We start from the raw sequence: 25,382 nt of genomic DNA on the forward strand, positions 1-25,382 counted from the left end.
TTAAGCATTAAACACTACACACAAAGAAAAGTCCAAGTCCCTTAGCTTCACTGGTAAATTCTATCAAACATTTAACAAGGAAATAATACCATTTTTTTTACAAACTCTATCAAAAATTATGAGAAAGGAACATTTCTTAGCTTATTATATAAGGCCACTATAACTCTGGTACCAAAACCAGACAAAGACATCACAAGAAAAGAAAACAACAGAGCAATATTTCCTATAAATATAGACACAAAAAATATTCTAGATAAATGAATAAACATACTAGATAAATGAACCCAGCAACATATAAAAAGGATTGTACACCATGACTAAATAAGTTTATACAAGGAATGCAAGGTCATTTTATCATATAAAATCAATCACTGTAATCCACCATAACTATAAAGGACAAAAATAACACAATCATTTGAAACAAAAAGCATCTGACAAAACCCAACACCCTTTCATGATAAAAAACAACCATAAAAACTAGGAATGGAAGGAAATGAAACTTCCTAAACCTTTTGTAATAAAAGGTAAACTTTTGTAGATAAAGGCCATCTATTAACACATTGTTTGCGGGTAGTTTTTATCGCACGCTAACAGGTGGCGCGGGCCATTTTTGCTAATTTTTTGCACAAATGGCAACGTTCAGTAAAATCACGATAACTTTAGTTTATGTATTTATACGTTACCCACATTCTACCGCTAGTCTATAAAAAACGTATTAATATGTGTCCCGCGCTCTACTACACTGGTAGAACGTATAAATACATAAAACGTATAAATACGTTTCCCGCATACAATGTGTTAAAAACCCCTCACCTACCTTATACTTAACTAGAGGCCCGGTGCATGAAATTCGTGCACTCAGTGTGTGGAGGGGGCATCCCTCCGCCTGGCCTGCACCCTCTTCCAGTCTGGGAGCCCTTAGGGGATGTCTGACTATTGGCTTAGGTCCGCTCCTTGTGGGCCTAAGCTGTCAGTCAGATATCCTTAGCACTGCTGCAGAGGCGGGAGAGGCTCCTGCCACCACCGCTGTGCTCACCAGCCATGAGCCCAGCTTCTGACAGAGCATCCCTCCCACTGTGGGAGCACACTGACCACCAGGGGGCAGCTCCTGCATTGAGCGTCTGCCCACTAGTGGTCAGTGCGCATCATAGCGACCCGTCATTCTGCCATTGGGCCAAAACCAGCTCTCCAACATCCCCTGAGGGATCCCAGATTGTGAGAGGGTGTAGGCCAGGCCAAGGGACCCCACCAGTGCATGATCAGGGCCAGGGAGGGACATGGGAGGTTGGCCAGCTAGGGAGGGACCATGGGAGGGCTCATCTAGCCCATCTCGCTCAGTCCCGATCGGCCAGACCCCAGCAGCAAGCTAACCTACTAGTCGGAGCGTCTGCCCCCTGGTGGTCAGTGCATGTCATAGCGAGCAGTTGAGCGGCCTTAACATATCATTAGCATATTACGTTTTGATTGGTTGAACAGCCGACTGGATGACCGGACACTTAGCATATTAGGCTTTTATTATATCAATAATATATAGGATGGTGAAAGACTAGCTGCTTTCCCCTTAAGATCAGAAATAAGATGAGGATGTCTGTTCTTACCATTTCTGCTCATCATTGTAGTGAGGTTCCTAGTCAGGTCAATTAATCAAGAAAAGGAAATAAAAGGCATGCATATGGTTAAGAAAAAAGTAAAACTATCTCTATTTGTAGATTACATGACATATATGTATGTGTGCGTATGTGAGGCCTGGTGCACGAAGTTCATACACAGGTGGGGTCCCTAGGCCTGGCAGGCAATCAGGGCCGATCAGGCCAGGCGGATTGGGGCCCAAAGGCCTTGGTGGGGTCAGGAGAGGAGGTGACAGTCACCAGGTACAGAAGGAAAGGATGCCAGAGGCCAATGCAACCCTCAGCACCCCGCCACTCCATGGTTTCCCACCTCCCCCACTCCTCCTTCACTTGCTGCTGTGCTGCCACCGGGGCCTGCGGGCCGGGAGGAGGGACAGGGCCTGCCAGCCGGTCAGGGGAGAGATGGGTGAGAGACTGCGGGAGGTTTGCCAGCCAGGGGGAGGGGCCACAGGAAGTTTCAATTCTTCCAGTTTGAAACGTGCAGGAGGCAGCTGATCAATGATTCTCTATCACCATTGATGGTTCTATCTCTATTTCTCTCTCTGAAATCAATCAAATATATATTTTTAAAATGCAAGGGTTTTAGAGGAAGAAAGCTAGGGTAAGGAAGCTATTGGAAAAAAAAGGACAGGGAGGCCTTTGAGATCTTGCTCACATTTCAAATAGGTTAACATAAGGTGGTCCTCAGCGCGTGACAGGTGAGGAGTGGCAGTGGGTAGAGCAGGGAACTGTGGGCTGAGGAACAGGCTATAATGACTGGGAATGTCTTGACAGTGACACCGAGCCTGGGTTGGGGCCATCGCTGGGATCATTCATCCCCAAAAGGTTTTGAATCTAGATGGGAGGAGAAAAATGGAGATCAGTGGGCCTTTCTTAGCCTAGGAGGTGACGCGGGAGGCAGGAGCTGGCTGCCCTGCTTTCCTACAAATGTAAACACGCAGTATAACTGCACATGGACGTCAGTCACGCAGCCAAATCAATGCCCAGCCAGCCCGGGTAGCTGTGTGCTGCCACTCTCTGGCTGTGCTGTGGCACTATTGGATGGGGAGGCCGAAGCCAATCTCTGAGTGCATGTAGCATACAAAGGGGTGAGCAGGAAGCTTGAAACTGGAGCTGACGTGTAGTGGCCTGGCAGCGCTGTATCTGTCATGGAGCGGGATGGGGAGCAGCTGTTGGCGCAACTGGCTTTGGAGTCGGAGGGGCTGTGTGCGCTTCCTGCATGTCACCGGTGAGTCGCCGTGAGCCCACGACATGCCAGCCAGGCCAGGTAGGGCCTGAGGAGGCCTTTCCCTCCTGGAGCTGCTCTTCCCAGGGTGACGGCACCCGGCTGCTTTTTTTTCCAATTTATTTATTTTTTCATTGGAAAGCAAGCTCTGGGCTTGCAGTTCCTGGGATCCCTGGGCCATAGCGTGCACCTCCAGGCCTCACTGCACCCCCTCTCCCTCCTCCTGCATTGAGTGCCTGCCAGCTAGGTCAGTGCACATCATAGCGACTTGTCAACCGGTCATTCTGGTCATTCTGTCATAACAGTCACTGGGCTTTTTTATATAGATACATAGATAGATATATAGATATAGATATTCTAAATTGTCTACGAAAAATTATTGGAATTAATTCAAAAGTTCTGCAAGGTAGGATATAAGATCAATTCACAAAAATCAACTGTATTTCTAGACACTAACAAGGAAAAATTTTAAATAAATTAATAAAACATTTCCATTTATAAGAGCATAAAAATACTTAGAAATAAATTTAACAAAAGAAGTGTAAAATTTACACTCTGAAACTATAAAACACTGTTGAAAGAAATTAACAAAGATTAAATAAATAAAAAGATATCACATGAAAGAATGAAAAAGAACAAGTTAAAAAATCATTTTAAGACCTTGTAGGATATCCTTTCCAAAATGTCTTTAATGACAGAGTGTAAGGTGGGGAGGATCCTTGCTTTGAGTTGTGATGATTATCAGCCTGATGGGCAGTTTCTAGGGCAGTTTGATGTCAACACCTAGAACACCAAACACGAGACTTAAGAAAAATTAATATATGAAATATGTGCATGTGTTGTTGATGAGCACGCCAAGAAATCCCAGATCTTCTGAGATTTGTGGACAAAATTTCCTTGAACCAGTATGAATTGTGAACTGAATTTCCAAATCTGGCTTGGTAATCACCAAAAATCTAATCCCAAATGAATGAGAACTAAAGTAGAGGATCCAATAGTCCATTCCAAAATTCTTAGAATGCCCTGTGTCAACAAGTACTATGCTTACTAGTTAAGTAGCTCCATTGGTTAGAGCATTGTCCTGATATGCCAGGGGCGTGGGTTCAATCCCAGTCAGGGCACATACAAGAACTAGTTAAGTAAATACTGTAGTTAAGGTTTTGCTTTAGTGTCATTCTAATAAGCATTAAGATAGCCTGAACCATCCAGAGCCGTAGTGTACAAGATAATTCATAATATAGTCATCTAGAATTCTACAGTTATTATGCCAAATTTCTGTAAGTAAAGTGCCAGAGAAAGAGACATGTTTTCTAGTTCATGGTCATGTCTTTGGGCTAGTGGCAGGGTTAGAGCTATATTTCAAGAACCTTTGTAATGTGATATTTAAAATAAGTAACATCTCCAATAACTTTTAACTGACTGGCTGAACGAGTTTGTTTCATAATTCTAGTATTTAAATAATAGAAAACATTTATTAGGCATTTGTATCAAGCAAGTTCTTTATACATGTCAGAGTATACTTAAAGCAATTCACAATTCAGAACCCCCATCCCTATCCGTGGGCCACTCTCTCTCTCTCTCTCTTTCAAGCACTCATATGGCACTAAATTGGCCACGAGTCTGGCATCTGAAGGAAGAAGATATGACTGAAGAGAGTCCTGTTAAGGAGGAAAAGCAGTAGGAAAGCCTGATGCCTTCGTCCTGAGCACTACTACTATCTGAAGTCAGAGGGAAGCAAAGAGGCAACATGAGAAGCCCAGAGCAGGGTCAGTCAGTGTAGTGTGTTAAATACATTAATGGAAATGCAGAGTACAGAGCACATTTACCTCCTTTGGGCTCTATGAAGGTCACCTCACAAATGCACACCAATCTGATGATCACATCAAAGTGGTTCCTGTATAGCCCCACTGAAGGTCTACAGGCCATGGCTTTTGCAAAATCCCAAATATAATCGTGTTCATACTTAAGAGAGAAGCAAAAAGCCCTTTAACCATCTCACCACAGAGTTTTGAGATTAATTAATGAATATAATACTTTTCACCAGATTCCCCAAAGTACCATCCTGCCCCCCTCATCAACTTTGCCATTATCTGCTCAGCTGCTCTTTGATCTTATCTGGTTCCGGCTCTAGGTTTTTTCCTGAAGTACCATGTGCCTGAAAAATGCTGAGTGGTATTCCCCAGCCCCCGCAAAGCCCTCCAAACTGTCTGTTTATCAAGCAGCTTTTCAGATACCACCTCCTTCACAAATCATTCCTGCAACAAAGACAAGAAAGTGATCAAGTCTCTTGGTTCTCAAAAGTAGAGAAATCAACTTTACTTATTTAGTTTTACATAGTCATAAGCAACAGGAAATGCATAATTGTGTAGTGAGAAATGAATATTTATGAATTCCAGCAATTATTTTTAAAAGAGGAAGTATTATAAATAAAGTATAAGTGATATGAAAAGTACATAATGTCATATCCCTTTGTTCATCTCACTATAACTTACACTACAATAATGTTATTGAATAAACTATAGGGTTTAACTCTAGCAAGGCATGATGTCAGAAGGCTGCTTCAAACAAGTGGGATTTTCCTTTTTAGAAAAAGCAGACAAAGCTTTCAGTTTTCTATGTATGATTGCCAAAGTATATTTGGATTATTACTTAGTTTACCACGTAGTAACCAAGCCAAGATTTGAAGCCATTATAAACATAGTTGGCTCAGTTGTGCCCCCTGCAGGGAGTATGTATTTCTTACTGAGGTCACTGGGATTTAAAAATATGTGATATGGAGTAAAACCTCAAGTTGACTCTTTTCAAATCCAATTTTGCCACATCATAAGGAGGCAAATCTTATTCTGATAACAGAACTTTAGGACATTATAAATCTGTTCAAAATAATCCAGTAGTAAATTTCATCCAGTGTGGCTTAATTTGGGGCTCTAAATGTAAAAATTGAATTACTGGATAAAATTTTAGAGATAATTTAATAAATGATTTTTCAGATTTACCTAATCATAAAAATATGCCAGGATATTTTTTAAGGCCTGCATGCTAGACCAGTGTTTCACAAACTTCACTCTGCAGTAGAATTACTTTAGGGACTTTTTAAAAATGCTGACACTGGAGCATGGGTCCCACTGCTTCAGAGATCCTTACAGAATTCACCAGTAAGAAGTCTGGGTGTTGGTATTTTAAAGCTCCCTGGAGATGATAATATACAACTATGTTTAAAAGTCACTGAATTCAGAGCACTGAATCTGATTCTCCCGGGACAGGCATAGGAGGCAACGTTTCTCTCGAAAAAGCAGGTGATTCTTATCAAGAAAGATGGGTAAACTCTGATCTAGCTCAATGTCTTCATTTTTCAAAGAAATTACTTATAAATTGTCTTGCTGAAAGACAGTTAATTTGTTAAATTCTAACTAAAATCTCTTTATGACATTCAAACTTAATTATTTTAAAAGATGAAAACAATCATGCTTAAGATTTGAAATGTGCCTTGAATGCTATTTCTAATTCAGATGAAGATGTTTACAAACATTCAGCTTTGCTCATGTGGAAGAATTTTGCATGCATTAAACCGTGATATTAAGTATGGTCATGGGAAACATAATTTTTAATCCACAAAAGATGAAGCACCCACAGAACTACTGTTGCTTGGTTCAATGACATGCACTTAATAAACCACCACAATATTTTTTGAAAATGATAACCACAATGTCATAAATTATATCATCTTCTATCATAAACCCTTATACCTGGCTTTCTGTGTGACTTTAGATATATTCCAGATAATATCAACTTCCTGAAAACCTCTGGAGACCGAAACTATATCAGAGAATCTCCCTTCCCTGAAGCTAATATGACAAAAACTAAAGGCAAAAGCTACAAAACCATCTACCTATAGCACCTAAAGAAGAAAATGGCACAAACTCCTGCGTAGTACTTGAAAATGGCAACCTAGGAATAAAACAGAAGAGAGTCATAACCCCTCTTCGCCCACATGACTCAGGGAATGAGAATAACTCATCAAAATCCCGAGAAATCTCACTAATTCTCCCTGGAGAACTGGGGGTGAGTTCGGCTTATGGAGAAATCAGAAAACATCTGGAGGAGTAAAGTCCCTCCCTACCAACATAGCAACTCATCAGAAAGCAGGAACACAAAGAAATCCAGACACTGTGATCTCTACTAGATGGGAGGAAACCAGATAGTGAAGGCAGGATGCTCCTTACCACCCAGGGTCAATTATCCCAGCATCCAACAGAGGAGACACAAAGGATGTAAGAAAACAGGCTCTCCTCCAGAGGGAAGCTGGGCTGAAGCCCCTTACCATCACAATGAGTATGGGACACCTGGGAGAAGCCAATGCAAGCATGATTTTCCAAAAGCAAAGGTGCACCAGGGACTATAGCTGAAATAGGAGGATCCTCCATTTCCCATTTTGGATCATCCTTTTTGAAAACAGATCATGTTTCCATGACCAGATGACGTGGTCCTCCCACAAGTCATGCAAAGAACAACCTGAGAAAGTGTGGAGCTCACATCTTTTAATTAAAGCTGTCCAAATCCCACCTGAGGTCTTCCGCTCCTTATTTGGGCTCAGAACATGAAGCACCCTGGTTCTCAAATGGCAACTAAACAGACAGGAAGACAACTCAAGCAAATTTGAAAGAAAAAGTGTAAAATTCACTTACATCAAATTAATGTGAATAGTTCTGAACAGAGCTGCCCATTTTAAGCAAGCAGAAGACAAAAGAAATGGGTCAGAAACTGTGTAACATATTGTAATTGATTTTTTTTCTTAAGGTACAAAGCAAATTAAGAAAACAAGACTGTTGCATTATAGGAAAAAAGCATCATCAAGGAAATAAGATAATTACATGAGTTATCTGTATTACAGAGGTAACTGTAAAGACCTACATAAGAAAATGAATTCAGAATAAAAAGGCTCTTTAAAAAAAAAATTTTATTGTTGGTAGTATTACAGATATCTCCCATTTTCTCCCCCTTTTCTCCCCTCCTTTCTGCCCCTTCCCACCCCCTAGGTCTTCACCACCCCACTGCCATGTCCATGGGCTATGCATATAAGTATATTAGTTCTTTGGTTTATCTCTTCTTGTTCCCCCAACCCCACATGAGGTATGTCAGTCTGTTCCATGCCTCCCTACTTAGGGTCTTATTTTGTTGGTCAATTCTTTTTGTTCATTCGTTTTGACAAATAAGTGAGATCATGTGATATTTGTCTTTCTCAGTTTGGCTTATTTCACTTAGTATAATATTTCGACAAAGCCTAGTTGATAAACAAATGAAGCAAATAGAAAGGAAACTTCTAAGCTAAAGAAACAAACTGAAGACAAAATAAAAACACCTCACAGAATTACAAAACCATTACATTAATTGGAAAAGGCAAAACAGCAGATGAAGCTAAAAAAAAAACAACAATTACTGACTCAGGTCAAAGCAATTAAAGAGCAAACAACATTATGATCACAAGTCTAACAAAAAAAAAGTCAATATACTTGAATTAGAGAACCTAACTAATGAAGCATAAAAACCATTCAAAGACATAAAAGAAATTCCCTGAATATTAAAGAAGAAACTGTCATTTCAGACTAAATGGCCACACCATTTTCACTAAAACTTCTGTAGAACAAATAATTATGAGTAAAATTGTTCAAGCATCTGAAAAGAGACAGCAAGTGAACGTAGAAAGCTGGAAAAACTGGGGTTAGATTCAGATTTTTCATACAGTCAATGACAGAAAACAAATGGATGATATCTATAAAAATTTCAGAGGATAGGTATAAACCCTCAGACACTTTCCCATCCAAGTTGGAGTTCAAGTATAAGGCAACAGGCCAACATTCTCTATAATGAGGAAGCACTCATTGAATACTTCCTAGAAAAATAACTTGATGACAAATCCAATCAACCAACAGATGTGTTGGGGGGCAGGGAGGGGAAGCAATAATAAAGCATGTAGTACTTACTCCCCTCAGGGTGGGGAGATAACAGAAATTGTATAATGTTATCTATCAAGAAATGGTGACCTAAGTACATATATTGACCAGCTTTTACAATCTTAAACAAAACCAGTAAAAAAAATTAGAAGAAAACTTGTATAATGTTTAAAAATGAGTCTAAAATAATATTTAAAATTTTTTGTAAGGTCAAAAGCTCCCAATAAAGAGAAAATAGGCAGACAGAAAATATCTCTTCCCTATATGTTCAGCATAAATTTAGTTTTTAACTTCTTGAGAGAATATGTTTGATATGACTAAAACTAATAAGAATGTACCCCGACTATTTATCTAGTGATACGTCCTGGCTCCTTGGCTATCCACTCCTTGGGAAATCCACACTCATTATGCACACCATAATTAGTGATATTGCTTTTTCAAGGTCCCACATTAATATTCCCCAAAAGAGTGGACACAATAATTCAGGATGTGTCCCTCAATGTGTTTCTTTAACTGTGACTGAGTACAAGTTTAACTCTTGCAGAGGATCAAGAAAGCATAAAGGATTATTGCATTTCCCTAGGAAACTGATTGGATTATATTTTTATGGCATTAATGTACTTTTTCAGAGACACAGTTTCAAGTCCCCTTAAGATTTGTCCTCCACTTCATCCACAAAAATTACTTCTTTCAAGGAGTTATACATGGGGTTTATTTTTATTGTATAGTAATATGCAGCATCAATTAGAAGGTGCAAAAAAACAGATTTTAACTTGAGTTGTTTTTCTACAAGCAGATAAAAAAACATATATGGCCAGAGGCATTAGTCTCAAAACCTAAACCAATTTATATGGAAAAAAAGGATAAACAATTACTTTCATTTTCCCATTGTTTAAAACAATTTTACTGAGGTATAACTGATACAATAAACTACACATAAAGTGTACAATGCTTTTACATATATTATATGCCCATAAAATCATTAATAAAACCTACATAATGAACATATATCCATCACCCCAAAGTTTTCTCTTGTTCCTCTGTAATTTCTCTATCCTGCCCATTCACACCTCTCCATCCCTAGGCAACCAAGATCTGCTAGTTGTAACTATAGATTAGTTTGAATTATCTGTAACGATATTGATATGAAATCATACCACATATACCTTTTTGTGTGCCTTCTTTCACTCAGGATAAATATTTTGAGGTTCATCAATATTGCATGTACCAACAATTCTTTTACTTATTCTATATAATAAAAGGGTAATATGCAAATAGACCGAACGGCAGAACAACTGAACCACCAATCAAAGTGTAATTATGCTAATGATATGTTAAGGCTGCTCAACTTCTTGCTATAACATGCACTGACCAACAGGGGGCAGAGAGTCAACTGGTCGACCAGTTACTATGACATGCACTGACCAACAGGGGGCAGATGCTCCGACCGGTAGGTTAGCTTGCTGTTGGGGTCTGCCGATTGGGACTGAGTGAGACAGGCCGGACATGCCCTGGAGCCCTCCCGTGGTCCCTCCCCAGCCCCATCGTGCACCCATGGGGTCCTTCAGCCTGGCTGTGCCCTCTCACAATCTGGGATCCCTTAGGGGATGTTGGAGAGCCAGTTTCAGCCCGATCCCGCAGGCCACTCCCCTTGGGAGGGCACCTGACACAGGGCTCATGGCTGGCGAGTGCTGCTGTGGCAGTATAAGCCTCTCCTGATCAGGACTGATTGGGTGCGAGCCCATGGCAGGCACAGTGGGGCCGGAATGAGCAGGAGTGGCAGGTGGGAGCTGCAGGTGGCCTTAGACTGTGGGTTTCAGCCTAATCCCTGCAGGCCACCCAGAGGGACCCCACCCATGCATGAATTCATGCACTGGGCCTCTAGTTATGAATAAGAAGTATTCCATTATATAAATATACCACAATTTGCTTATCCATTCACCTGTTGACAGACATTTTGGGTTGTTTCTTTTTTTAGGGCCAAGGGGGTTTATTAATCTTCTTGGTTCTGTCCATTTACAGCATTCATCAAATTTGAACATTTTGTGACCATTTCTTCAAATATATTTTTCTGCCATCACTCTTTTGATAACTCTAAAAGTTGCCACAAAGTTCAGTGATACTCTCCTATATTTTTAAGCCTTTTATTCTTTGCATTTTATTTTGAATAATTTCTATTGCTATATTTTCTGGTTCACTAATCTCTTCATCTACAATGTCTAACCTGTTATTAGACCCATTAAGAATATTTTCACATCTGATTTTGTAGTTTTCACCTTTAAAATTTCTATTTGGATTCCATATCTGTTTAACATTTGAATCTTTCTCTAGCTTTATAGACAAGTAGAATATACTTAAAAGAACTGTTTTAGCCTTCTAGTCTGATAATTCTAACATCTGTATAGGTCAGTGATGGCGAACCTATGACACGCGTGTCAAAGGTGACAAGCGAACTCATTTTTTTGGTTGATTTTTCTTTGTTAAATGGCATTTAAATATTTAAAATAAATATCAAAAATAAAGTCTTTGTTTTACTATGGTTGCAAATATCAAAAAATTTCTATATGTGACACGGCACCAGAGTTAAGTTAGGGTTTTTCAAAATGCTGACATGCCAAGCTCAAAAGGTTCGCCATCACTGGTATAGTTTCTGGGTATTTTGATTGATTGGTAAATCTTATTATGATCATACTCTCCCACTGTAAAATTTGGTTCTTACACCTTCTACTTGATGCTGCACATTATTATACAATAAAAATAAACCCCCATGTAGGGAATTTTTATCAATAATGTTATTAGATATAATATATTGTGAGTTTTACATTATATAGTGCTTGCCTTTTTTGTATTTTTATAACTATTGTTGAACTTTGTTCATAAATGAACAATGTTCATAAATGAACTTTGTTCATAAATGAACAATGAACCTTCTGGATTTTGCTTTCAGAATTTATTTGCCAGGGCCAGAGTAGCATTTAATCTATGACTATTATTCCCATTACTGAGGCAGGACCTATCTTAGTACTCTAACCATTGCCCCACAGATTATGTGGTTCTGTTCTGATTTGAGTAAAAAGCAGTAATTCTGAGCTGTGTGTTCTCTGAGCATTGTTCCTTCTAGTTCTTTTGGGGGATTCCTTCTTCAGCCTCAGGTAGATTCTTCACATTCATGTGCTGATCAGTGTGCTGCTGAAAATTTAAAGCAGACCCTCTGCATAACTCTATAGTTCTCTTTATTCATCTTTCTCCTCTCTCATATTTTGCCCTAAGAACTCTAGCCATCTCGGTCTCCTCAGCATCTCAACTCCATCTCCTCAATGTAAGGAGTCTGACAGGCTATGCTTGGGCTCTCTATGCCTTTAGCACAGCCTGGAAAAACTACTGAGCAGCAAGCTAATGGAATCTAACAGAGCCCTTCTCTCAGGAGTCACTATCTTTTGTAACCTGATGCCCAATATCTTGAAAATCATTGTTACATATATTTTATTGTTTTTCAGTTATTTTCAGGCACTTGTTTCACCCTATTTCTTCTACTTTGAACCATATTCTATGTAATCAGATATATATTTTTCAATATATTGCATTGTGTGAAGTAGAGGGAACACACAGCTATAAAAAAGAAAAACTCTTACCATTTGCAACAGCATGGAGGGACCGGAAGAGTATTATGCTTAGTGAAATAAGTCAGTCAGAGCAAGACAAATATAATGACCTCACTCATATGTGGAATCTAATGAACAAACAGATCCAGAGACACAGAAGCATGAAATAGACTGTCAGACCTCAGAGAGAAGGTGGGGGAGGGTGGGAGGATGGAAGGAGATCAACCAAAGAACTTGTATGCATATACATAAGTCTAACCTATGGAAACAGACAATAGAGTGGTGAAGGCCTGGGGTGGGGCGCAGGGGCAGGCTAGAAGAGGTCAATGGGGAATTAAAGGGGACATATGTAATACTTTGAACAATAAAGATTTCTTTAAAAAAATCGCTGCTCTTCACTGGCTCATAGCCAAGTAAATAAACAGTCACAACACAGTGATGGAGTGGAACATATGGGAGGTATGATAAAAGGAAAGATGCCTAATTTTTTTGTCTGAGAAATAAAGTAAGGTGTGTGTGTGTGTGGGGGGGGGTGCTGTCAAGGAAAGCTTCACAGAGGAACTGATCTCTGGACTGTTCAAAGACCCCCATGATCTACTTCTATCAGATTTAGCAATATGCAAGTCTACTGATTACAAGTACCTCGGGAGAAATAAACCCTACACATATAGTCATTACACTGTGAAATGCTTAGAACAAGACTTTGTGCACAGGGAGAGACTGAGCCCAAAGAGACCAGTTAAACAGTAACTACTGACAACAACACTGGTACTGACAGTAGAAACATGTCTAAACAAAATAAGTAGGATTGGAAAGTTCAACTGCATAATATGTAAGATAGTGATAATGATATATGATATTATTCAATTGATCTGTTCTATCACAAAAACCCCATAAAACTAAACAATGAAACTTGAATCATTCACAACTGATGCACCCTGACCTGAGACAGCCCCAGTGATCCTGGGACAGTCCTCCTCATCCAATAAGACAATTTTGTCTCAGAGAGCATATCATATCTTGACATTATTTTTCATAAATTATAGCTTATCCATTATTGAGCACTTACTCTGTGCCAGACACTGGCTAGACACTTTATTTCTCATTTAATTCTCATACCAGGAATGTGAACCTTTCTTAAAATATGGTATTTACTAGAGGCCCAGTGCACGAATTTGTGCACCAGTTGGACCCCTGTGGGATCAGGTTAAAACCAGCTCTCTGACATCCCCCGAGGGGTCCCGGATTGCGAGAGGGCACAGGCCAGGCTGAGGGACCCCACCAGTGCATGATCAGGGCCGGGGAGGGACAAGGGAGGTTAGCCAGCTGGGGAGGGACCCCGGGAGGGCTCCAGGGCATGTCCGGCCTGTCTCATTCAGTCCTGATCAGCTACACCCCACAGCAAACTAACCTACCAGTCAGAGCGTCTGCCTCTTGGTGGTCAATGCACATCATAGCGAGCAGTTGAGTAGCCTTAGCATATCATTAGCATATTATGCTCTGATTGGTTGAACGGACAACCGGAAGACTGGACACTTAGTATATTAGCCTTTTATTATGTAGGATTCTGAGTACTTCCACTCTCAATAAAAACAGGGCTGAACTCTTTTTGTTGGTTTTTTTACTTTTTAAATATATATATATTTTTTAATTGATTTCAGAGAGAAAGGGAAAGGGAGGGAGAGAGAGAGAAAAAAACATCAATGATGAGAGAGAATCACTCATCGGCTGCCTTCTGCACACCCACCACTGGGGATGGAGCCCGCAATCCAGGCATGTGCCCTTGACTGGAATCGAACGTGGGACCCTTCAGTCCGCAGGCCAACGCTCTATCCACTGAGCCAAATCAGCTAGGGCTGAACTCTATTTTTAAATACTTTAAAAAATCCTTTTATTCCCCACTCAAAATTCCATTTTTGAATATTCCATTTGGAATAGCTAACCACCACACATCTATCTTTTTGATAACGGAGGAGTCCGGTTAAAAGAGATGAGCATCAATGATTATCATTTACTGAGTGCCAAGTATTACACTATATCATTTAAGGATCACAAAAATAATTCAAGATTGACATAGTAGACACAGGATCAGAGAAGGCAATCACATTTCTAAGGTTCTGGTTACACCCTATATTCCTAAAACACAACAAATCACTTAGTGGATGCCTACCATGTGCCAGGCACTCTGCCTATTATGCGTGCAAAGCTTAACACATTATCGCTTTTAATCTTCCCAATAAATCTATGAGGTAACTACACAACCCTTTATCTGAAATCCTTGGAAAAAAATTTCATTTAGCAATTTATAGTGTTTGGAATTTCTGAAATATACAGTGTATATTACATAAATCCCATCCCCACACACATGCACATTTTATTATTAATTACTTTTGGCTAAATCCTATATAACATTTCATTATATTTAATTTGTGTGTGTGGTAGTTTTGTCCAGTATCCATATTCTTTAATGTCTTCCAACCTGATGATGAAATTGGAAAACAGGAAAATATTTATGGAGTTACACAAATATAAAATATTTGAATATTTTTATTTTGTATTATAGATTTCCCTGCCTCTAGATAGATAAACCAAAAATAAACAAAAGAATATATAAATTAAAGCACAGAGAGCTGTAATAAATGAAAATACTGCTTTAATTCAAAGGAGTTTTATAAATTAAGCATCAGTATCTAATAGGCTGCAAACACATTCAGTCTTACTACTTAAATTGAAGAATGAGAAATAAAAACTCTCACCTCTTCCAAATTAGATCAATGAATAAATTGATTTTCTCCCAAACTTAGACCCTCCCTTTACACAAACAAGCATCTCTGCTCCTAGGCTTAGCATTACATCTCCCTCTTCTATCATCCTTCATTTTCTTCTTCCCATCCTTTCCTTCCAGCTCCCACCGTCTGCTTTTTCTCTCCCATTTTCCTTCCCTTGTGTTCTTAATGGCATTCAAGATAAGGATGTCATCTGAGCTAGCGCCAAAAGTTAAGTTCTCACAGATCTTTTGGTATTTCTCTGATGCCCATTTAAGGCTAAGTTTAGTTTAGCGAGTGCAAGGTTATAAAATGTTCTTAACAGCTTCACGAGTATGGAATATTGTGTGTGTGTGTGTGTGTGTGTGTACGCGCATGTGAGTTTGACATCTGCTGTTGGTAACATTCTCTCTTGCTATTCCTTGTAATTTCATCATTAAAAATTCAAAGTGCAAAAAAAGTGACATCTTCTTTCTATAAAACAAATATCAGCTCAGTGACTGTGGTAACTAGTAATTAATTATGGAGTTTAAATAATGTTAAGACTCAATCATGATACAGCTTAAAATATCAATACAGGAATTAGTCCAAAATTGTTTTTCCCATTAGAATGAGGTGTGGTTTTTTGTTTTTTTTTTGGGGGGGGGGTTCATTGAGACTAACTTCAGGAAGACTTTTCTTCCTGAAAAGTCTTAATCAGGAAACATTTTGTCTTAATCAGGAAGCATTTTTGAGCTTTCACACAACTTTGTTCCTACTTCTATTATAGCATTTCCTGTGTCCTATTAGATTGTAAGATTTAAAGTGCATGACTAGTTCTGTTCTTTAGAGAGATTATTTGCTTCTCATTAACAGAGAGCACAAATTATTTGTCTTTGTAACTTGAGTTTCAAGTACTTAGCCTAATATTTAATAAACATTCAATTGATATTTTAAAAATGTTTATAAATAAATTTGTTACTCTCTTATATATTCTAACTTGTCATTAGAAAGTCAAAAAGAAGTAAAATCCCAAATCCCAAAAGCACTAGGAAAACAACTATAGATTTTTATAAGACCTGTGATTAAGAAAAGACTTTCTAAACACAATACTGAAGGAATAGTTAATAAGGAGCTTTTTAGAGGGAAGTGAACATAACAAAAGTTTTAAATTTTCACAAACTCAACAACTCAGCAATTAAATTTCTAATATATATGCTAAGAATAAAATCAAGGATATAGATTTACCTGCATAAATTTTTATCACAGGATTGCGAAACTACAAACAAACCAACAAAATGAAAAGAAAACCTGGAAATGACCCTAAATGTCAACTAATAGGAAATGTAATTATGGCAGGCAGCTCTATCACAGTAATTGCGTTTAAGGTGTTCAATCAGATTGTTTGATAACCTCCTCCTGTCTTTATAATCCCGATACTACTATAACTTTGACCTGGGAAGTTTCCTCATCTGTAAGGCTGAAAAACTGACCTTACAAATATCATATGGTTGTACAGAATGTAGAGGCCTAGCCCTCAGGGCAGCTTTACAATCCCTAGCATAACGCATTTTGTAACACAAAAGGAGAAGCAGGATATAAGTACATTTCATGTTACAGGAGATTCAAATATAAATGGAAAAATCCTTTTCTTTGTAAACACTACATACGCAGTAGGAAAACGTACTCAAAGTCTATTCTCCAAAATGTTAAAAGTAATTCATTCTGAATAAAGAAATTATAAATAATTGCATTTTTTGGTTTTATCTGTTATTTTTAATTATAATAAAAATGTGTTACTTTAGGTAAGTATATTATAATGAAAGGAATGTCTTCTGAAAAGTACTGCGTATACATTTCTTAAAAGCATGAAATCTACTGTGTATAGAAGTCTGCATAATACCAGCATGTTCTCTCACCATGCTTCCCTGGTTCCTGGTCACACTATTAATTTGCTATGTTACTTGAATGTTCACAAACAAATCCACCTGGCATACTTTATAGTAAATTGTAAGACCATGGAATTAATGTTGGTTAATTGGTATACCAATTATTTCTGAATAAACTTGGATCCTGTGTTCATAATTCAGGAAAACCCTGATTTTCCTGTCTCCACTCTTGTTCATGAAGAATCTGCATAAGGTCTGAGTAGGCTTAATAGCTGTCATAGTTACTTTACCTCCTGAAATGTAGCTGAACAAACAAAAATGTATAGAATAATTCAAGAGCTTATAATTAGACTTCAGCTCCCATAATGCAAACCCAAGTGGCAGATTGTGGTTGACTCCTAGAACTGAGGTTAACTCCTTTTGGAGGCACCACCATCATTAAGTTCCCACTCAGACAATAAGGGAGGTGCTGCTCATCCGTTAAATTTGCAGCTTAGGCAGGTGTGGGGTAATGCAGAGTTTAAACAATCAAGACTGACAATGAAACACTGTCTCATGATGGGGTGAGTGAGAGCCCTATGACTGGAGGCATTCAAGCAGAGGCTGAGTGACTCCTTCTGCCATGCTTTCGTCATTGAGTTAATGCATTAGATTGTGTAACTGGATGATTTTATGAAAGTAATCCTGCAGCAAAATCCTTCAATTTTTCATTTTACATAAAGGTTTGAAAGTTTAGATTTTATAAACTTAAACATTTGCAACTTGATCTCACTTTTCCCCCAGATTTTTAAAAATGAATTATTCTTAAAAATTTCAATAGATTAGAAAGTAAATTTCCAATCTTTTTTAAGGCACCATGTACTGAAAAATGAACACTTCAAAAGAATTTTCACTAAGCATAAGGGCATTTGAAATTTTAACTAATTTACACAGTTTTTAAAGAAAGTCATGATTAAATGACAAAAACAATTTGTAGTAAGAATATTTATATAATTTAAAAGGGCCTAGAACAGTGGTCGGCAAATGGCGGCTCACGAGCCACATGCGGCTCTTTGGCCCCTTGAGTGTGGCTCTCCCACAAAATACCACGTGCGGGCGCGCACGTACAGTGCGATTGAAACTTCGTGGCCCATGCACAGAAGTCGGTTTTCGGAAAGGAGATAGACGAAACAAGTATACAAGGTGAGTGTGGATGGGAGAGTTGGAAGGGTTGACCTCAATCAGCGAACATACCTCAATCAGATTGAGGATGTTTTTAGCAAAGGCCAGCTTAGGAGTACCCTAATTAAGTTAATAACAATGTACCTACCTATATAGTTTAAGTTTAAAAAATTTGGCTCTCAAAACAAATTTCAATCGTTGTACTGTTGATATTTGGCTCTGTTGACTAATGAGTTTGCCGACCACTGGTCTAGAATATATTTCTAAGAACTAATCTATAATGATAAAAGAATAATATGCTAATTAGACCAGACGTCCTTCCAGACAACCTTCTGGACGACGCCGGGGCTGCAGCCACGGGATCGAGGCAGCCACCTAGGGGAGGGATCTAGGCAGCTGTCATGGCTGTGAAGGCCTATTCTAGCACGACTTTCAAGCATCAGGCCTCTAGTCCTTATATAAGGTACAAAGAAAGTTCAATTAAAAAATAAGATTTCAAAAACAACTTAAGTCAAAGAAACTGAAATAGGGACTTTGGGTAGGCCACATTTATGATCAAGTAATCATTATATTTGTTCAGAAATCTCTCAGGTAAATTCATTTTTTTGTCTGACCACCCTCTCCAAATTTCTACTGATAAATAATAAAGTACATTTTTAAGTGTTGGAGGGGGAGACGGGATGACACAAAATCTTGGTATATAATGCTGATACAATTTCTATGTATTCTTGGGTGTATTTTAAGTGCAATACTTATTGTTTTTCAAATGGCATCTGTTTGGAAAGAGAAACAAAGAGAACTGAGAACTTTCATGTACCTTGGATACAGCTGATGTGTCTGCATTTTATAATCAGCATGTGGTCATGAGAACTTTTTTTTTCCAATGTTAAGTATAAAAAGGTCATTGTGCATATCAGCAAGAGAAGAGAACTCTAAAGACGTTCAGCTTACCCAGCACCAAGATTCAAGTTAAATACCATAATCACGCCAGCCATTAGTTACCATCAGTCTCCGTCTCCAGTCTGGAAACGAGTCTGCCAGAAGCCCAGATAGCTGGAAAAGCAGCCATGTTTATCACACAACTGACCACCAGAGGCCAATTTAAAGGAAAATTTTGTGTTCTACATTAAGAGGAAAAATATCCCTAGGTTTACAGAAGTCTTTTTTTAAAAGAACAAATAACATACATGTTGAAATTCTGTAACTGAAAAACACAATGTGAACTTTAAAGGTTAACAGGGCACGCAAATCTAGTCACTACACTCAACATAAATAAGTTATTCCTTTTGTATCTATGCAAACAGTGTTTCTTGAGGAAAGTTCTGACTCCACTTTTAGCATGTTTAGCTATTATACATTTACAAAATACAATTGCGAATATCTCTTAAAGGTGTTAAAGTTATGGTTGCAATCTAAGAGTGGAAATTACTAACTCCTTCTTTGGAAGAAATGGAGCTTTAGAACTTCCATATTAAGGGTAGTAATTTAAAATATGTTTAAGAAAGAAGCCCATGTTTTAAAAAATATCCTTCAGGCCAATTTGTTAACTAATTAATTTTGTAATTTCTTCTGAAAACATGCTACTGTACATGTAAAATATATGTAGGTCTTTATTGCACTCCCATAAATTTAGTAAGAACTAACAAATCTAGTGAATGAATAACTGTTGAAGAACAATGATGTAATGCCTGGAAGCCTCTGAGTTGAAAGTACCCAGTGCTTTTGCCAATTGAACTTAAAATCTGCTTCAAAATGACAGAGCTGCAAGGCTTACATGACTTCCAGAAAAATGAACATTATCTCCACCAATTATAATTATGTTTGAAATTTTAAATTTAACTGTTTACCATTCTATGGTCTTTAAATAAACAATATCATCTAGGAAATTTGTGTTATCCCATTAACAACTTATCTTTTTATGCTAACATTTCATAATTAATTTTTCTTCCCCAAATAAAAGCATCTGGTAAAGACATTTAAATGTATCCAAAGTGTAACTGTAAACTCTGTCATTTGCGTAATGTACTTCGATTTCAAGAAATCTGTTACCTTAGCAGTAATATAAATATCTTGGTATATATATATATATATATATATATATATATATATATATTATATTATATATATAAAGGCTGCATACATCTTACTTTTCTAACTTCACCATACAGTTCTAACTTCTCAGTTTCTTCTCAAGATTTAACCTGAATACCAAGATGAAATTTTGTCAGAGTAATGAGTTTAATTGTTAAAATATAAAGTTTCTTTGCAATTCAATGCCTTATATAAACCATCACCACTACTTCTCTGTTATATTTCAATGACACAGCTTCATTTACTCTAAAGCTTTGCAACAAAGAAAGTGCTATCCAATTTTAGATGCTGTGACAAGCCCTGGAAAAATAAATTGAGGATGTGTATAATTATGAATGATTATGTAATATTGCTTTTAGTTTAATCTTACTTTTACTCTTATGGTTCAAGTGCTAAATAGTTATTTATCACTATGAAGTTTAACTTTTTTGATATACCATTGGCACCCAATTGCTACCAGGACATTATTAATAGTTCACTTAGCATATCAACACAGGGATTTTTCAGAAGTCTACAGTAGGTCACGAGTTTAACTGTTAATCCAAATTACGGAAAATTGGTTTCATGTTGGCTTGAATGACCATTTACAAGGATAAAGTAGACAATGCTGGATGCCTACCCAGGATTCATTCCTCTACCACTTTCCTCCTGTCCAACAGAACCTCTACTGAGTTCAAATACCAAACTCTCCCCTCTCTGCGACTTTAAGGAAGCTCACATTATTTTCTCCTCCAAGGACAGGTCCTGATAAGTCTACATCAAACATAGTATTAATACCATCCACCTTGCCATGGACTGGTTCAAAAACTAAAGCTTAAGCCAATCAGAATATGGAATTATTATTGGTCCATGGTTAGAGGAGAAATTTTATCTCTCTAGATGTGAACAGGGGAGCAACTTGCCTCAGTTGCTGCTGGCATTATCTTACAACCACAAAGAACTTCATGGTGGGGGAAAACTGAAACCCAAATGAGGACAGGGCCAAAAGAAATAGAGGAACAGAGTGAAAGCTTTAATCACATCCCACCTGAGGCCCGCCAGCTCTGGGCTTTTTGTTATGCAATGTAATATACTGTATTTCCTTATTGGTTAGGAAAATTTATACCACTTTTGTTGGTTTTGCATTCAAGAATGTCCTGATATTATTCCTTTAAATAGAGGCAGAACTTTCAGCAATGACTCCCAATTTTAATTAAAAGCACATTATTAGAATGTGTCATCAGTCACTTATTCAATAGACATAGGCCCAGATTCGGCCTCTTGAAGTGAGGCCACTCTGGTGGAAAAAAAATTGATACACTTCTGCTGCTATTAGCTATATTTCTAAAGCTTACCATTCAAGTTACAGACATAACTAAAAAAGGAAAACATTGCTTCATTTGAGAACTTCTGATAGGATAACAAAAAACTATACATTTTTACAATAAAATAGACTTCTCCAAAGTGAAGTTTTCATTTCTCTTTACTTACCTCTTTCGCACTGTGGACCAGTGAATCCATAAACACAAGCACAGCGGTTGGGTCCAATACAACGTCCACCATTCTGACATCCATTTTCACAGACAGCTGCACACAAACACAGCAAGAAGCTTATTACACAGCGAATCCCCAAGTACATCATAGTAGCGTGGAGATGCAGCCAATCATGAGCCTTACCTCCAAAACACAAGTTACAGTTCACATTATGCATTTCATAAATATATTTAAATGCATAGTGAGACAAAAGCCTACACAATTCATGTAAATCACATTGTTAAGCAAGTATCTGATAAAATTTGTTTGTTTTTTTAAATCCTTACCTGAGGATATTTTTTAAAACATATTTTTATTGATTTCAAAGAGGAAGGGAGAGGGAGAGAGAAATAGAAACATCAATGATAAAAAAGAATCATTGATCAGCTGCCTCCTGCACGCTGCCCGCTGGAGATCGAGCCTGCAACCCAGGCATGTGCTCTGACCAGGAATCAAACTTACCCAAGAATATATTTTCCATTGATTTTTAGAGAGAGTGGAAGGGAGGGAGGGAGGGAGGAAGGGACAAGAGAGAGGGAGAAAGAAAGAGAGAGAGAGAGGTGAGAGAGACACATGGATTGGTTGCCCTCTGCACACGCCCTAACCTGGGCGGGGGATCGAACCTAGGACCAAGGTATATGCCCTTGACTGGGATTCATACCCGCAAACCTGCCCTGACTGGTTTGGCTCAGTGGATGGAGTGTCAGCCTGCGGACTGAAGAATCCCGGGTTCGATTCTGGTCAGGGGCATGTACCTTGGTTGCAGGCATATCCCCAGTGGGGCGTGTGCAGGAGGCAGCTGATTGATGTTTCTCTCTCATAGATGTTTCTAACTCTCTATCCCTCTCTTCCTCTCTGTAAAAAAATCAATAAAAAACAATAAAAATATATTTTTTTAAAAAACATCTGCAAACCTTTGGTCTGTGGGCCAATGCTCTAACCACTGAGAAAACCGGCTAGGGCTGATAAAAGTTGTTGTTTTAGAATCATAATCACAAGGATTGGCTGGCTCTAATGCCCATCTATTTGGAAAATAACTATTCAATTCTCTATTTCAGTTCTAATAACCCTATAATCTATAACCTATAGGTAAGAATGTGAGTAAAATCTGGGGAAATATAGGAAAAAGGAGGCAGATTCTAAGCAGAAAGAGGGAGAAAGGAATGAGGGGATAATTGATATAGAAAAATAAAGAGGATATGGCAACAAAGCGAAGAAGCAAAAATCAGAGAAGAGAAAGAAGGCAAAAAAGGAGCAGAGGTTAAACTAGGAATGGGCAAAACTATCATGAAAAAATGAGGGAAATATTATCAATTCAACAATAAAATACCAAAAGAAATAACTAGTGTGTACAGAGAACGTGCAAGTTATAGATGAAAGAAAGGGAGAAGCCTCACTGTGTCAGTACAATAAGTTCTTTCATAGAAAATTAACCCAGAGTCCAAAATTTTTAAGTAATGATGACAAACACATGCAGACACACTCTTTCACTCCTTCAGACTGAGGATGGGGAGTCCAGGATTCAGGGGTCAGAGAGATCCAGGGAGCCAGAACTGAACCTGAGCAGCTACTCTCTCCCCACTACACCACCCTCCATGTAATTTAGCTCAGCAGCCAAGACCTCAACAAGAAATCTCCGAAAAGATCACTTTCCTGATTCCTTGAAAAATAAATAGCCTGTGAACCATACTGAGGACTAACTGAATTCAAGAATCATGTCTTCTCCAAGAGAAAATACTGATGCTAAGAGCTTGTCTCTCAATACATCCACCTTGTTGAACAGAATAAACACTGTCCACACAGATGAAGAAGAGGATTATACTCTGTGAGCTGAGCCCAAGAATAGGGTTGAAGAGTTTAAAGGGAAGTGAGGGGGGAAAGAATAGTTATGTGCCCTGCAAGTGAGGTAAATACAAAAAATAAGAAACTCAATAAATAACCTGATATTTAAAGATGCAATAATGCCTTTTCCTTATCAGGAATATTGAACTGGATTACCTATCATCAACCAAATGTTCAGAGTAGCTTCTGTTCTGCTGGCAGTAGCAAGACCAAAGCATACTTTGAAACAAAAGGTATCTTCACCTTAAAGCATCAATGTGCCAATGGTCTTCAAATTCTTTGTCTGCACCAGGCTTTGCTCAAAGGCAGGATTCTGTGTACATTTGCACAAGGACATCTCGCTAAGAACCATACTTTTCTGTTCTTCATTTCTTAAAAGGACCACTTACAAATAGTCACTGCCTTGAAATACGGATAGGCCAGTAAATTAGATGAATATAGAGGATAAAAGAAAGGGAATAAAGGGCATGAGAAAGATGGGGGTGGACAGGAACGCTGGAAGAAAACAAAAACCTGAAAGAGAACTCTCAATAGTAATTCCACAGAAACAAATGCCAAGATTTGAAGATTTTGATTACTAAAAATATATACTGCAAAAATGTAGCACTCAGCTACTGTAATTCATTATAATTGTGAGGAATTTTCTTTAAATACTATCAAACTGTAAGAAATGTAAATGAAAGTCATTTTTCCACACTGGATGGATAGCTCAGTTGTGTAGAGCACTGTCCCGAAGTTGTGGGTTTGATCCCCAGTCAGAGCACATATACGAATTAACCAAGGAATGCATAAATAAGTGGAACAATGAATCGATGTTTCTCTTTCTCTCAAAAAAGTATCTTTCCAGAGATATTTTCATTAGACTTATGCTAGCCTTTCAGACATGAATGGAAAAAAAGCGTTCATGACTGATACTCAGAACCTATCTATGGGAAGGCAGAGGAAGGGCTTCTCTCAGGGTTTTCCAAAGCAGAGCTTCCAAATGCCATGCAGGAGAACAGGCTGGGTTCATCTTGGGCTTGTGTTGGAAAGAGAACATCCAATAGAGATTAAGCCTGGTTTAATTTAGATTAGCAATGCCTCTCTTTTCTCATTCAATTTTAGTTTTAAAAACATTATTGTCCATAAAAAAAGTATGTTAACGTACAAAATGGTTTTATTTTGTTATTTTCAATGAATTCAACATTTTTTAATTTCTCAATTTTCATTTTTAATAGATAAATATCAGTAGATATAACCCATTTAAACAAAAGATTTGGGGGATATCTGAATAATTTTTTAAAAAATATAAAGGGATGCAGTGAAGAATAATAGATGATATCCAGTGATACAGCCATTTGCTTATATCCCTAGCTCTCACATAAGAGTGAGTTCTTCCAGGACAGGGACCAGAGTGTGTTTGACTTTGTTTTCCCATCACCCACTGCAGTATTTGATGTACCACAGATACTTTTTTAAAAACCCTGCAATATGTCAAAATTCACAGCCTTTTTCCCACTGTTTTGGGAAGCAGAATGATTCAGTGAATAGATCAGGAGTTCTGCTGTCCCCAGTATATCCTAATCACATATTTCCAATCCTCAGCCTGTAAAATAGTGCGAATAGTCCCTACCCCATAGAAGTATGAGGATTAAATAAAACAGTGTATAAAATAACATACACAGTGGCTAGACATTAAAGGTATTCTACAAACCTTCACTCCCTTTCTCTTTTATACTACAGAGTATTTGTATGAAA

The 25,382-nt window shown here is 38.1% G+C and overlaps 1 protein-coding gene across 1 annotated transcript in view; it reads right to left on the reverse strand.

Annotated features, from left to right (window-relative positions):
- FBN2 (fibrillin 2) overlaps positions 1-25,382 on the reverse strand; it is a gene marked incomplete at its 5' end in the record, with an annotated part of 254,497 nt that overhangs the window by 214,139 nt on the left and 14,976 nt on the right. The window contains one exon of the mRNA XM_081088909.1: positions 21,762-21,857. Within this exon, the coding sequence (XP_080945035.1) occupies positions 21,762-21,857 (96 nt within the window). The remainder of the gene's footprint in view (positions 1-21,761; positions 21,858-25,382) is intronic.

The sequence above is a fragment of the Myotis nattereri genome, assembly GCF_964212035.1.
Source record: "Myotis nattereri genome assembly, chromosome: 4".
Classification (NCBI taxonomy): Eukaryota; Metazoa; Chordata; class Mammalia; order Chiroptera; family Vespertilionidae; genus Myotis; species Myotis nattereri.